We start from the raw sequence: 15,281 nt of genomic DNA, 5'->3' as shown, positions 1-15,281 counted from the left end.
CAGAAGTTTGAAACACATGGTGGCTTGTTTCCACCCTCAGAGCAACAGTCACCCAAATGTTTACTTTCTACCAGTCAGCTGGAGCTTTTCTGAATCTTGATTGGCCTAAAAAAAACGAATTGAACACGCATGCGTATCTCTTATTTGTGTTTGAAGGGTGTGTATCCAGTGGTTGTGTGTCTGAGGCCAAAGCTTGGGCCACTTTGACTCAGCGTGGTGAGTTATGGAAGGGAGGAGGCCATGAGATCATGTTAGCTGAACCTCCTCTTTCTTTCACAGACTGTAGCTCTCAGCTCTGTGGTGATTTTGGCTGTCCTCCCCCACAGTTGTTTATTTGGTGCAGGCCCAAACAGAAAGAGGTGGGTGTGTGGTGAAGGACGTGCCGAGCAGTAAACCCAGCTCTGCGCAAGGCCTGCTGACCTGAGAGCACCCTTAAATCCATAGTGAATCATGAATGGCTACTGGAAGGCTCGCTTGACTCCATAAGCCTTTAACAGCTCAATGTGAAAGGACACAATGGATGTCATTTCCTTTATTTTGTGACATTTTCTTCACATATCTGATCGGAAGTTCCGCCGGATGTCCCTTATTTTCGGCCGGATGTCCCACACCTTTCGCTTTCTTTGTGTTGACATTTTATATACTGGTGGATTCCTGAGGACTATGGTTAACTGCTCCTCAGATCTCTGCAGGATAAATCCAGACAGCTAGCTAGACTATCTGTCCAATCAGTTTTCTCTTGAACAAATAAATTAACTTTTGAACATACACGTTCCACCAAAACAAGTTCCTTCCCGAGGCTATTTTGCAGAGGCACTGTTGCCCCACGTCTGGCGCTTCGCACCGCCCAAGACGATTGTGATTGATTTAAAGAAATGGCTATAAACCAGAGCATGTTTTTCTCCCATCCCCGGAATGCTGTGTGGACTCACCAGACCTTCCTCCGCAGCGCTGTGGAGGAAGGTCTGGCAATGCAAGACTACTTTAAAGGCAATATTGGATTTTTCTGTTTTTGTTCTGTGTTTATTTTTACTTGCTGTTACTCTGGGTTTATATTGGGATCCATTGTAACTGTGTGAATCCAAACAGAGTAGCTCTTTGTTTCAAGCAATCATTAACTTCAGAGCCACCTTCCAAGCCTACAAGCGATAAATAATTAATACTCAACAGATTTTTGGTGGAGTATCCCTCTAAGTATAAGTTTGAGCATTTGCTAAGCCACCCCATGCTACATCTGTCAAGCTTCCCATTCTGTGGTAACCGTGGCAGATTTCCCGCTAGAAAAAAAATATACACTGTATAATCCATAACTTTTGTTCTTGTGTTTTTGGTTTAAAAATCTAATCTTAACCGAGTACTGAGTGTAGTTCTCACTGGAGAGAAATCCCAATATTATTAGAAGCATTTAGCAAACAGTCAATTGTCAAGTTTTTAGAAATGGTCATAGCCACACCAATACGCCAACCAAAAACTGTGTTACATAACCTGTAAATCTCTATGTTTATATTTACCATCTATATATAAGCACTGGGAATTTGGCTAAAGTAATGAAAGTGTGGAAATGCAGCGCTGAGTCTCCTCATTGTGGAGAGGATAAGGATGCGGAAGAGGAAAGGGAGCGAGAGGAGCTTCAAACAAAGACTGTGGAGGCGGGAGGCTTTCCTTCGGGCCTGTGGAGCTAAAGGTCGACAACCTTTTACTCATTCCAACCGCAGGAAGAGATAAGACCCAGAACCCGGACATCTAACAGTGTTCACCTTTTTTCCAACATCAATCAGTCAGTCAGCGTGCATGAAAGTCTTCCACGTGTCTTTTCATCAGGCCTGTAAATAATATCACTCTCACTGATATCCAGCGGCAGCATTACACCACACAGACTCTCTGCTAATCACTCTTTCCACTATTCGTGCCGACCCTCCGGTAATGAGAAAACTGAAGCCAGACTGCAGATGTTTGGGGAAGTGATTGACCTCAGATGGGAAGATTGTGATGCCGTTGCCAGAGATGGTCACGTCATTGCACTGGAGTCTCCAAAGCCTATTAACCTAAGCTCCACATACACTGATATCACTTGTACTTTTTGCTCTTTTGTCCCCTATGACACACTTTCTGCTGGCCACAGTGTCTCAGATGCCATTAAACTGACTCAGTTTCAGGTGGTTTTAAGATTTCAGCTGAAGGTAAATCCATTGCCTTTTGCTTTACGTAATCGAATGGCTAAAACAGACGGTCTTCTGTTGAGGGTCAGTCGGGTACACTTTGTATCCTGCAGGCCCCCTAAAGACTTCTTGTAGACGACCTGTAAGTGAATTTTCTGCACGTTCATTAAAACGCCGGCCTCACTCATCGTCACTCGCGTCGAACTTCAGCCAAACGGGATTAGAGACAAGACGCCAAACAAACTCAGCAGTAAAACTGTTTCCCAATTCAGTGTTGAGTGCTTTTATAACCTGCCATTAAACCTTCTCTCCAGTCGTGAGTCACGGACCTCATCACAGGTTTAACCGTTGACCGTGACTCAACCCGAGGCTGGAAGAACTGAGGGAAACAAAACTAATGTTTTCCAGGAATTTAAGCAGCATTACTGTGTTGTGATAATTCTGGCATAAGATAGAATGTGTTATGCAAAAGAGTAAAGAACTGATAAGAAATGGGATTCCCATGTGATAGCTCTTACTGGATATCTGTGTTTACAGTGGAGATGTGGCTGGTTCACAATAGCTAACCTGATGTAGAGCAAACATGCAATATTAAGAAAATCTTTGTTTGTTTTTTACACAGCAGAATTTACGGTCATATATAGTATCTGTAATTTTACAATAGGTAACAACCAATAAATCATTACTTCTTGGGAAGCTGTCATCAAACACCTTTCCAGCAGCCGCCACCAGCTGTTTTAAGCAAATAAACTCCAATAAACCATGTGTACACTGGCTGCCCAGCACCAAACAGCAGACAGACACCGTAAGAGACTAGCTGGTGAACATAGTGGAGCATTTAGCAGCTAAAGAGACAGATTTTTCCCTCCAGGCTTTGGTAGAGACCAAAAACAGAGCTAAAAAAGATTAAATATTGGACTTACTGTACATTCATTGGGTGGAAACAAACACTACTCCAAATGAATGACGCTGTTGCTACATGTCTAAAATACACAACTGTTTACTTTTGTTAGTCACAACTTGTCAAAAAGTTGTTGCTGATTTAAAGCTTACAGCATAATGTCTTAACCTGAGATCTCAACAGTCGGTTTTAAATCTCAGAGTTAAAGACTCGACTGATGCTTAAATTCAAGTTAATGTCTGAACTTTCTACAACTGAAGAAAAATACCTACAATGAGGTATTTTGTTTGTTTTGAATCGGTTATTTGTGTTCAGAGGTCAGCTTGTACTTGTCAGCATGTGTTTAATTAAGTAGGCTACAATGGTAAAAGTAGAAATACCAAAGTCTAAAAATTCAAATGTTACATAAGTAAAAGTACCAAAGTATTATCAGCTAAATGTACTAATTTGTTACCTCACTTTCTCCCTTCACTTGACTAACTTGTCCTCTCCTTAAGGAGGCTGCAGTCAGGGAGGGTCGTTATCCTAATTTGCTGGCACCTGGTTAGACACCAAGGTTATAAATGCCAGCCACTTCTCATGGACCTTTTTCACAGCAGACATTTTGACTTGTCATAGTAGGAAAAGCACCGCTGAAATTGATAACCTTAACAATGGCTCAATTCCATCACGTGTCCCAGTAAGCTATTTCAGTGAGTCAGCATGCACAATACCAGGGCCTCTCCTAAGTGGAATGCAGCCATCATTAATGGTTTTGAATACACCTGTGCTTTTCCTACTATGACACATCAACATGTCTGCCGTGAAAAAGGTCTATTGTCTCCCAGTTTGTGACACATTCATCACGTGGACACAAACAAAATAAATGCTAATGTTGATTTGTATCTATTGGAGGATGTGTAGATATAATTTGCTGACATGTTTGCCATGTCAGCATTGAGTGCTGTGTTTACGGATTGTTGCACTAACCCCCAACTGGCCACAAAATTCAATAAATGCAGCTCTAAGAACAAATATTATGAGGTCTGACAAGAAGAATCTACAGCCACATTAAAGAAGTGCTTTGAGCTACAAGCTAACCATGCTAACAGGCTCACAATGACAGACCGACCGACTCATTTCAACATGACACGCTCTCAGTTGACAGTTCATTAAACACACCTGGCTGAAACTAATGCACTGGCTCTGATTTTTTTTTCAACACTTGCTAGTTGTTACAGAGAGCGTTGGGAATCTGGACAAAAAAGTCGCTAACACGATGGCTTAAGTTGCAAAACATGAATTATCTCTCACCTATGTTACCATTTACAGATTTAGAATGTCACTGCTAGTTTCTACAATAAACAAACAGACTCTTGAAAAAAATCATTTTCCACTCATCTTACTTTAGAAAACACAGAAACTTGCACACATTTTCAACTAGAAAATCTACCCTCACCTATGACCCAGATACATGGTATCTTCCACCATCAGCGCACCTGTGTGTGATTGCTGTAGGCCCTACATGAAGCAGCACTTTGCCTCAGCTCTGGTTCAGACCCAGGGACTGGAGAGGAGAAAGAGGTCGAAATAATGGTTAAGTGTGTTTGTTGAAAAATAGAAATGACTGAAATGAATAAACTGAACTGACTAAACTAAACCAATGTAATGTGGTATTTTTGTTAACAGATTTATTGAATGATATGTATAAAAGTGTGACTGCAAATTAATTGTCCGAATTCTTGGTGACCTGAGTAGATTTACCATGTGCCATCCAAAAGTGACAGGGCCTTTGTCACACTAGTATAAGACAATACAACAGCACCACAAATTACTGCCTCTGCAATGACCATAAAGTTGAATCAGTTACAAGGTTATAAAGTTGAACTTTGTAACCTTTATGAAGATTAGGATTTAGAAAGTAGTAGTAAATATTGCCGCAGCGGAGTTCAGCTGCTGGTTTTTTGGCATCGTAATAGAAAAAATATAGAACTAAAATAGCACTCGGAGCTTGCAGACCCCTGCCGAGGCATGCTCTATCCCACAATGTTACTACAATGTGAATTTTCCTGGTCGGGAACTCATTTTTCCAATTATTCCGAATGCCCTATCTTGCAATGTTAACGAAAGTATAAAATAATTTGTGTATCTGCCCCATGATTCGGATCCACTCCAAAATGTAATAGGTTCTTCCTTGGCCCATGCTACATGCTTCCACTAAGTTTCATTAAAAAATCAGGACAGTAGTTTTTCCGTAATCCTGCTGACAGCTGAACAAACAAACAACCAAACAGACAAACCCCAACCGAAAACAAAACCTCCTTGGCGGAGGTAAAAATATAATATATATATCGTTTTGACGATGTATATCGCCATATTTCCCAGCCCTATCTTCAGCTTCTTGAATGAAAATATGTACTGCTTTTCCTTATCTAAACGTTATAGGTAATTAAATATCTTTGGGTTTTGGATTGTTGGTTGGACAAATCAAGACATTCAAAGACATCATCTTGGGCTGTAAGAAATGAAAAGTGATGAGCGTTTTTCACTGTTTTGCAGACCAAACAATAATTGATAAATAGAGAAAATAGTTGCCAGTAATTCCCTTTGCCCTCTCTCTGTCTCTTCTCATTATTTTCTTTGTGTGGATCCCAGCTCTTCTTTTTTCCTGGAAAGGAGAAGGCTGGCCAGATTTCTTGGAGCTGAGCGCAGACCTGCTGTGTTGTATTACAGGGTAGAGGCTGTGGGAGCAGAGGTTGGTTGGGGGGGGGGGTGGCAGTGAGGCAGCTATCAGACATGGATTGATGGTGAAGAATTGACAGCTTGAAAGTTAACAGAGACAAGAGCCAGTGCAGAGGGAATAGTGAGGCTGCGAGGATGGAGTGCTGTGGGATATTAGGTTAGAAGGTCCAGCATGTGGGGGGGGGGCATGTGTGTGTGTGTGTGTGTGTGTGTGTGTGTGTGTGTGGAGGGGGGTAAGTCTTAGGAGGGGTGGGGTTGAGAATTAAAACCATACCTTCAATCCATCACTGGAGCCGGTCTGGACGTCAGGGCGATGCAGCAACATGTGGAAAGAATTTATGACCTAGTTTTCATTTCCTTGTTTAATACGATATTGGGTCCTTTAAGAAGGAGAGAGAATGGGAGGAAAAAGAGAGCGGGAAAGGGAGATTAGTAGAGCGAGACAGTTTCACCTCCACATTTGTTTTTACGAAGCAAAGCGGCGAGACCTGCTCGTCGAAGGAGAGCTGAAATTCTCATCCCCCGTCTGGTTCATTTGTCTGTAGTTGCATTATTGTAAATGTTTCCTCCTGAGCTTTGATTGGTGGCAGACCCCTTGTCCGGCCAGCTGACCGTTGAAGATCAGTGTGTGTCAGGAGTGGTATTAGGTGTTGAAGCCAAGTCACGGAAGTAGAACTAGGTCACAGGAAGTGACTCCGTCCTTCCACCAAGATGCAGGACGCCGGAGGTTCAGAGTGCGACAGGCGGGAAAGCCCTCCGGCTGCCTCTTTCCTGTTGTTCTCCACTCTCTGTTGTGCACTGACCTGACAGGCATGTGTGTCAAGATTCAGGTTTAGGTCTCTCTTTCCTGCCTTGGCAGTTGCCGTACCGGAGACCTTGCTGTAATTATCTTCAGTCTTCGGTCGTCAGGAAATCATTTCTGCCTGGCGTAACATTTCTTTGGGTCCTGATGGGATGCTTTGGATGCCATGATGGCACTGATGGCAGGAAATGTTTTCGTACTGGAGAATGTTGGCGGTCAGAAAGATAATTTGCTGCAGTCATCCCTCACAAACTAAAGCCCATTTGATGCACTGTGGGGTTTTTTTTGCTTGAAGATGGTGATGTTTGTCAGTTGTTGAATCAGACAGTGGTTCAGAGAAAGATGAAGGTAGTCTGTGTTAATGTGAAGGCTACTCAGCCTTAAAGCACTTTGGAAAAAATGACATTAACGTACTGCTTCTAGCCGATCTTCACAGTCTGGATATGAAAGTGCTGTGTTGAGAAGCTAACTAAAGAAATTACTTGCTAGTTTCCTTTCAGAAGAAATGCATAATTTATTAGGAATCTGAAACACATAATACTGTAAAAGTGGAATTTATGCCAGGAAGCAGTTTCCTAAAATCTGAGGTTTTTGTTGGACAAAATTTCATTGAGAAGTTTTGCAGCATATAACCTTTATTTTAATGGCATTTGATGACTATATTTTCAACATATAACCAGGATCTACAGGATCTGCTGTCATCCCTCCAGTTAGACAATTTCGTTGCTGTCTTCACCCTCGGATGTTTGTTTTCTTCCGGTTTCGTGCCAGCCGCATGATAGAAACGTCATGAACAAGTCCACTCGCTCGCTGTGAATTCCCTGGACAATGACCGGATCTATTCACACACGGGCTCAACTGGACATTACACAGGCTTTGTACTAGGGAGCGGGCAGGGTAAAATCTGTTTTATGTCTGGTCCAACTGATTCGGACATTTGCGTTCTCACAGCTCCACCGGTAAATGTCTAGACAATTTCAGGTTTGCAGTGAATGTAAGGGCCTTGAATTATCTGCGTTTAGAGGGCAGCCTTACTAACTAGTGGTCGAAACCTCTAGCCTTTGGGCAGATCCAATAGTTTTAAGCTTCAACAGAGTACCCACCTTCAAGGAAGTTAACACTTGTTAATGGAGAGTGGCCAGACTCTCTGTACAAATGAAATGTACGGTGGTAGGACCAGGCTATGAAAACTCCCCATGGTACTATTAAAATCCCCAGTATGTTTGGCAAAAAAAAGGTCCTAAAGGTCCATGAATAGAAAAAAGCCAGTTAGTGGATATTGAGTACAGATTTCATTGTCAAATCTAAGGTCAAGAATGAACTTGTATGCTCCCCACTATGTTGTATGGCACACTCATATTGCTATGTATATTGTTTTTTAATAAACTACCATTAGTTAACGACGTTCCTTTTGTTCGTTTCCCCTTCTCGCAGGTCTGTTCCTGATCCTGGGTCTGATGTTGTACCCCGCTGGCTGGGGTTCAGACAAGGTCCAGCTGTACTGCGGTCCCGACGCGGCTCCGTACCGGGCCGGGCTCTGCTCCATGGGCTGGGCCTTCTACACCGCCATGGGCGGCACCGTGCTCACCTTCATCTGCGCTGTCTTCTCCGCACAGGCCGAGATCGCCACCTCCAGCGACAAGGTCCAGGAGGAGATTGAGGAAGGGAAAAGCCTCATCTGCCTCCTCTGAGGCCCAGATACTTTGGTCCTGTTGGGAAAAGGAAAAGAAGAAGAAGAACACCTGCCTTCTATCTTTTCTCATAAGACTGGCCTGTGAAATGGAGGCCCCTGCATTGTTTACCACTAAAACTGACTGTTTGTCTGTCGCTGTTTTGTGTTTATGTGGGAGAAATCTACAAGTGCCAAGTTTTTTCTCAGTGTTTGTCTTTGTCTTTCAGCAACGAGAGGTGCTGTGTCTGTTATTGTATTCATGTTTAACAATGTGGATGCCCAGAGAGGCTTTGTCTGTCGCCACTTGTTCTGTAAATAAGTGTGATTATATATATTTTGTACATAGTTATGATGATCGCAGAATAATTGGTCAGCTTGATCCAGGCTGGGCTGATGATGTCACTCTTGCCTTAATACACTGGTGTTTTTGTCACCAGACTACAGCCAGCTAAACCTGGATCTGTTAACTGTTTGCCACGTGTGAGGATAAACTCAACAAGGGAACCACTACTCAGTCAGAATAAACTACTCACAGAACAAATGGCTTCAGCTCAGAGCGGATGTCCTTTTTTTTTTTTTTAAAGCTTACAGAATGTACTGTCATTTGAATGATTAATGTGTTTGCAGACCCTTGAAATGTATCGATGGAAATTGATCTCCACACAGACTGCGCGAGGACGTGCAGAGGAAGCTCTGTGGTGGCTTTTTGTTTGTCCTCTCTCGCTTCTGCAAAATCCTGAAATTAGGCGAGCTTAATCCTAGCCTGAGCTGAGAGCTGACCTGTGAAGGGTCTGTGTCTGGTCCTCATTCAGCAGACATCCCGTAATCTGTGCACAAAGACATGGACAATGAATGCTGAGGACACATACAGTACATGAAGTATTGCTGTTGTTAGTAATGTCTGGTTTCAGGGAGTCTGTCGAGTCCTGGATAGTGTCCTATCTGTTCCCATTTGTCTGTTCTACCGAAAGAATAAAGAGAAGGGAGAAAAAAAAGTTTGGTTTCAGTTTTTATCCAGTGGAAGCTTCACTGTGGCGAAGTAGAGGAAAGGAGGGAGGAATAAGAGGAGGGTGGAGATGCAGCAAGTGGAGCAGCCAGCTTGGTGCTGAGACCTCGGTTTGGCCCTTGAGGTGGGGGTGGGTACGTTTTCCAGCCAGCGGGTGATCAGTTTTTCCACTGATGCAGAACTGAACTCTGCGTGTGTGTGTGTGTGTGTGTGTGTGTGTGTGTGTCTGTGTCTGTGTGTCTGTGTGCATGTGTCTGCCTCATATTCAACTAAGTACATTTACTCAAGTACTGTACATAAGTACAATTTTGATGTATTTGTACTTTACTTGAATATTTCCATTTAATGCTACTTCTTCTCTGCCATTTCAGATGGAAAGATTGTACTTTCTTCTACAATTATTTGGCTGCTATAGTTACTAGTTGCTTTACAAATTAAGATTTACATAAAGAAGCATATAATAAGGTTAGAATATACAGTGCTTATTCAAAACATCCAGCAGTTATGGAGCAACATTATCATTCATTTGGAGTCGTGTTTGTGTCCACCTAGTCTATATAAACGACATTTCAGTTCCAGGATTGCTCCGGTGCCGCCGTAAATTCGACTGGATGTCTCTCATTTTCGGCCAGATTTCACCTTCCGCTTTCTTTGTTTTGGCATTTTAAACTCCGGTCGATTTATTAGGACTATGGTTAACCCTCTGAGGACGAAAGACGCACCGTTTTGTCAAACAACGTTTGACAAAACTCCTACTTAAAAAGCGATATTACAAAATTTCATTTCAGACATTTTCTTAAACTTTTAATCATATTTCACACTTCTTTGTGAACCTAAGACTTTGGTAAACTCATTTCAAGCACAGAAACAATTCATACAACACATCATAAGTTAAGGTTTGTTTTTAAAAGAGATTTCATAATTTCAAAAAGCCAACATCAACGTTTCAGCTTTAACGCCCAATTATCTCTTTACACATTGCTCTAGAAAAAATGTTGGCGTCACTCTACGGAAAGCTACGTTTGTTCTGAACACTTTGATATGAAACACACGGGGATCGGTTTTATGCAAATACCCTAAAAATGTAAATTTAAGAAGATGTGTGACAATACCCTTAGACCTCAGAGGGTTAACTGCTCCTCAGATCTCTGCAGAGTAAATCCAGACAACTAGCTAGACTATCTGTCCAATCTTTGTCTGAGTTTTCTGTTGCACGACTAAAAACAACTTTTGAACGTATCATGTTCCACCAAAACAAGTTCCTTCCTGAGGCTATTTTGCAGAACCACCAGAAACAGTGCCCAGGACGATTGTGATTGGTTTAAAGAAATGCCAATAAACAAATTTTTCTCTCATCCCAGAATGCTGTGTGTACTAGCCAGACCCTCTTCCGCAGCGCTGTGAAGGAAGGTCTGGCAATGAGACTAGTGTCCACCTGACTAATGTTAAAGTGCTCATATTATGCTCATTTTCAGGTTCATAATTGTATTTAGAGGTTGTACCAGAATAGGTTTATGTTGTACTGCACATTGCTGCAGCTCCTCTTTTCACCCTGTGTGTTGAGCTCTCTGTTTTAGCTACAGAGTGAGGCATCACACTTCTGTACCATCTTTGTTAGGAGTCGCACATGCGCAGTAAGTACTGCTAGCCAGTCAGAAGCAGAGTATGAGGGAGTGCCATGCTAGCAGCTAGGCGAGCATTATACAGAAGTAAATACTGGACTACAATAGAGCTGTTTGGAGCAGTTTGTGAACAGTGTTTTCTGTTGGAGATGGTAAGTCCCTTTGGGGTGGACATTGGGCCTTTTTTGCTTTTTTTTGTAAACCTATAATGTGCACAAAAAGATATATAACACAATAAAGTAAGGGGAAAAGCCAAAAAGCACAATATAAGCACTTTAAGTCCAATATTCTCTCTCTTATAGCTCTGTTTTTGGTCTCTGCCAACTCCTGAGGGAAACATCTGTCTCTTTAGCTGCTAGGTGCTCCACTATGTTCACCATCTAGTCTCTAACTGTGTCTGTCTGCTGTTTGCTGCTGAGCCGGTCGTGTACATTGGCCCAAACAGTGAAATTGTGCGCTGGAAAGATAAACAACGAACTTAAAACTCACTATGAAGCTCCGTAATGCCGAGCGGAGCTGCAGATTTGGGGGATAATTCAGCACTACCTCGACCCCTTTCACATTGTCATATTGGTTTCACACTGTTATTTGATACATTGTTATTATACAAAAAATGATTATAGGTGCTTTAAAATGAGCAACCACAAACTCCCCACATCCCTATTACTAGTGCACTACCTGTGTGTGTTTGTGTGTGTGTGTGGGATCACAAAGCGACGGGTACCTCCCCAGATGTTCCTCCCTCCATGTGGACTACAGAGAAGCCTCTGGCACAATCCTGTGGCTCCCTTCCTCCACTAGCACACTCAAAACTAAACACGGAGCTTGATGACTTCCAGATTAGGCACATGACAAATGACAATCAGAAGAGTGCAGCAGAAAGCCTGTTTCAGTGCCAGAGACTTTGAGTTTTACTTTCCGTAGAAAGAGTCCGAGAGGGCGAGAACGAGGAGAGACACTGAGCCTGAGTTTCCTTTTACACCTCGCGGAGGAAGAATGTGTACTCTGTCATGGTGATCATCATCTTTGAACTCCTCTTCTCTTTTTTCAAGACAGAAGAAATATATTTTCCAACATTTAAATTGCTGAATTTACTGCCAGATGTCCAGTTGAAGTTTATAAATCAGAGTGTAAATGGTTTGATCATGTTTGTCATCCACAATCATCCATTTCCTTCCACCCACTCAACTGACTTCATCCAGTGACAGCTGTGAGCGCAGCAGCTGGCAGTCAGAGTCAGCTGTTTTCATACACTCCTGAAATGTATAAAAGAATTTAAAGAAGAGAAGCCCTTGAGTCTGTTATTCCTCCACTGTGCCCCTTCCTGTTGGCACTGATTTTGGCTCTGCTACCAGTTTCCCCTTTTGTGAGAGTGTCGCTCTGTTTTATTTCACACAGCAGGTTTGTTTGAGCAGACACCGAAGGACTCAGTACTTGGCCTGCAATTGTCCTAAAGTGTGTGTGTGAGTGTATTTATACTGCTTCCTTAACAGGGCCATTACTGCCACTACCACTACCAGTAGTACTGCAAAAAAAAAAAAATCTAATTTTGTTATTGAGTCATAAAAGTCTTAAAATGCAAGTGCACGTTGTCCATGCAGGACGTGAATAAGACGTCAAAGACAAGTCAAGTCAAGATTAGAAGAAAAAACAAAAACAAAACATTTGAGTTAGTTAGCGTTATGGGGATGTAGGCCTACTGGGTCAAAGCTGCTACAACTGCTGCTACTTAGTTTTAAGTATATAGTGTAAATAACGCAAAAAGTCAGTGCACTGAAAGTACCCGGAGGCCCCCCTAACAACGGTCAAAAAGTTCAGTGTGGAACGATGGACGCGCACTAAACGGGCAACATCTTGACTACAAAGCGGAAAGGGGAGGGACCAGGGACGTCGACCGGCAGCTGATTGGACGAACGCGTCACATGGGTCTGGCTTCTCCCGGATTTCACAACAGACCATAATGGCGGCTCGTTCAGAATACGATCTCGTATTTTACGAAAATAGTTAACCGAAACGTGTTTCTGAAAACATTTTAAGCAAGAAATAGGCCATGCAGTTGCTGAATCTGTCTTCATTTCAGATCAACAAAGGTCAGTTTATTAGATTTTCGTCAGATTTTGATTTTGATCTATCTTTTTTATTAAAAAGATAGATTATACACAGAGTTCTCAATGCTTCGGTTAACATTTAGGGACTCTCATTATGCTACCGTTGAAGTGTGGTGATATTTTGAGCCTTTTTAGTGGTATAAATAGCTTTCCCTGTGCCCCAAATACTAGCGTTGTAAGCTAATCAGCGGTCCGCACTAGCTTGTTTCAAGCTACAAACACATTTGATTAGCATGAAAACATGTCCCAGAGAGCGATCGAGTGGGTACACATCTATTATTAACCCCTAGGTTCGTTTTGCGCTGGAGTTGTCCTTTAAGACCATCAGCAAGAAGATTGGTTATTCTTAATAAGATAAGATACTACTTTGTCTGTTACACAAGGGTTACAGAAAATTGTCTTTGCCAAGGCTCCAGTCACAAAGAGACATTCACATGGACATATAAATACAAGACATGGGGGTGTTAAGGTATCAGCTGACTGTGGTGTTCATTTTGTGCTGTTCAGTATGGCTATTGCAGAGGGGATGAAGGATTTCTTGTAGATGTTTTATTGGTCCAGTGGTACCTTATGAGACGAACTGATATACAGCACGCAGAGCGGAAGAGCCTATGTTTTCATGCATTTTCCCAGGCAGCTAGTTAGAAGGAAGCAGGAGGAGACTTTTCCTTAGAGAATTCTTTTGTTTTATTTTGTAGTAATGGCTGATACTGGGGCAAGATCAGCAAAGAGAAAACAAAAGAATGAGAGAGAGACTCCGTTATAGAAAACCATGACTTTTAGAAATACTTACATTAATATTGGTACTACTTTTAGTAATAGTAGCTAAACTGCTGTTACTACTTTGACTGCCACTACCCAACAATGTTCACATTAAAGCAGTGTTCATTGATTTTTGGCCACTTTGTTGTGGGCAGCGGAACAACCTGTAAACACATATTATAACATAAAGTTGTTTTGGCTTAGGTTTGAGCAGACAGTCACTAATTAATAACACATCCGTATGTGGCACCCTGGATATTTTAGTGGTTAGTTTGTAAGGCCCCATCATCACCTGGTGACGTTTATTCTTTGAAAATTTGACAGCTGCATAAGTTCATTACATTCATTCTGATGTTGATTCTAGAAATGGGAACTGACTATTCACCTAAATTTAGTAGCATATATCTGCAACACATTTACAGTGAAGTGACTTTAATCTCTTCTTTGATAACTACTGACCTCATCTGGTTTTCAGCTGTCGGTGCAAGCCCACTTAAACTCAAAAGCGTGTGTATGAACTTGATATACTAGTGCACATATACATATATACACATATATATACATATATATATATACACATATATATACATATATATATATACACATATATATATATATACACACATATATACATATATACATATATATATGTATATATATACATATATATACACACACACACACACACATATATATATATATATATATGTATATATATACATATATATACACACACACACACACATATATATATATACATACATACATACATACATATATATATATATATATATATATATATATACACACACACACATATATATACACACACATATATATATATATATATATACACACACATATATATATATATATATATATATATATATATATATACATATATACATACATACACATACATACATACACACACACACATCTGGATTTCTTCCACACATACAGTACAAATTTTACTATAAACAAAAGCAAAACATGAAACACAGAAGATGAATTTTATTTAGCGTTAATACCATAAATATACAAAACTCAAACTACTCAACATGCGACTGAAGCTCAAACCAGAGTGCATCTTAAAATTACATCAATTTCGATCAAATAGCTGTCCATCTGCAAATCGAACAAAATATACAAACATCCCTTATTGTTTCTTTTCAATTATATAATTAAAATGTTATTCTTAGAGATGCTTATGAATTCATTTGTCAGTGTTTCTACCACACACCATGTTGATTATGAAGCACACCTTAAAGCCACAGCCCGTCTACAGCACATTACAGTTCACACTGCATTGCAATCTAATGCCTTTCTCGTATTTATCATGTTTTTTTTTTATTTTTTTAAGTCAAACATAACCGCAAAATACTGTAAGTGCCACTCAGCTGGATTCTTTAAGAAATAATCTCATGTTGCTTTGTACAGAAATGTATGCAGGAATACACATGCACTGGTTCAAATTGAGCCAGTGTGAAATAAAAAAAGGAGCAGAGAGCAAAAGCATCCCAGACCC

General features: G+C 41.1%; 1 protein-coding gene across 4 annotated transcripts in view; it reads left to right on the top strand.

The window, feature by feature from the left end:
• The window catches only part of lhfpl2a (LHFPL tetraspan subfamily member 2a), a 42,717-nt gene extending 33,467 nt beyond the window's left edge, over positions 1-9,250 (top strand). For 3 of the 4 annotated variants that reach the window (XM_031317516.2, XM_031317514.2, XM_031317515.2), the window contains one exon: positions 8,018-9,250. In XM_031317516.2, coding sequence (XP_031173376.1) covers positions 8,018-8,274 — 257 coding nt within the window. In that variant the 3' untranslated portion in view covers positions 8,275-9,250. The remainder of the gene's footprint in view (positions 1-8,017) is intronic. The other variant, XR_004108103.2, reaches the window with a different exon arrangement.
• Positions 9,251-15,281: the final 6,031 nt, after the last annotated feature.

This window comes from Sander lucioperca, chromosome 14 (genome assembly GCF_008315115.2).
Source record: "Sander lucioperca isolate FBNREF2018 chromosome 14, SLUC_FBN_1.2, whole genome shotgun sequence".
Lineage (NCBI taxonomy): Eukaryota > Metazoa > Chordata > Actinopteri > Perciformes > Percidae > Sander > Sander lucioperca.
This window is presented reverse-complemented; position numbering and strand designations above follow the sequence as displayed.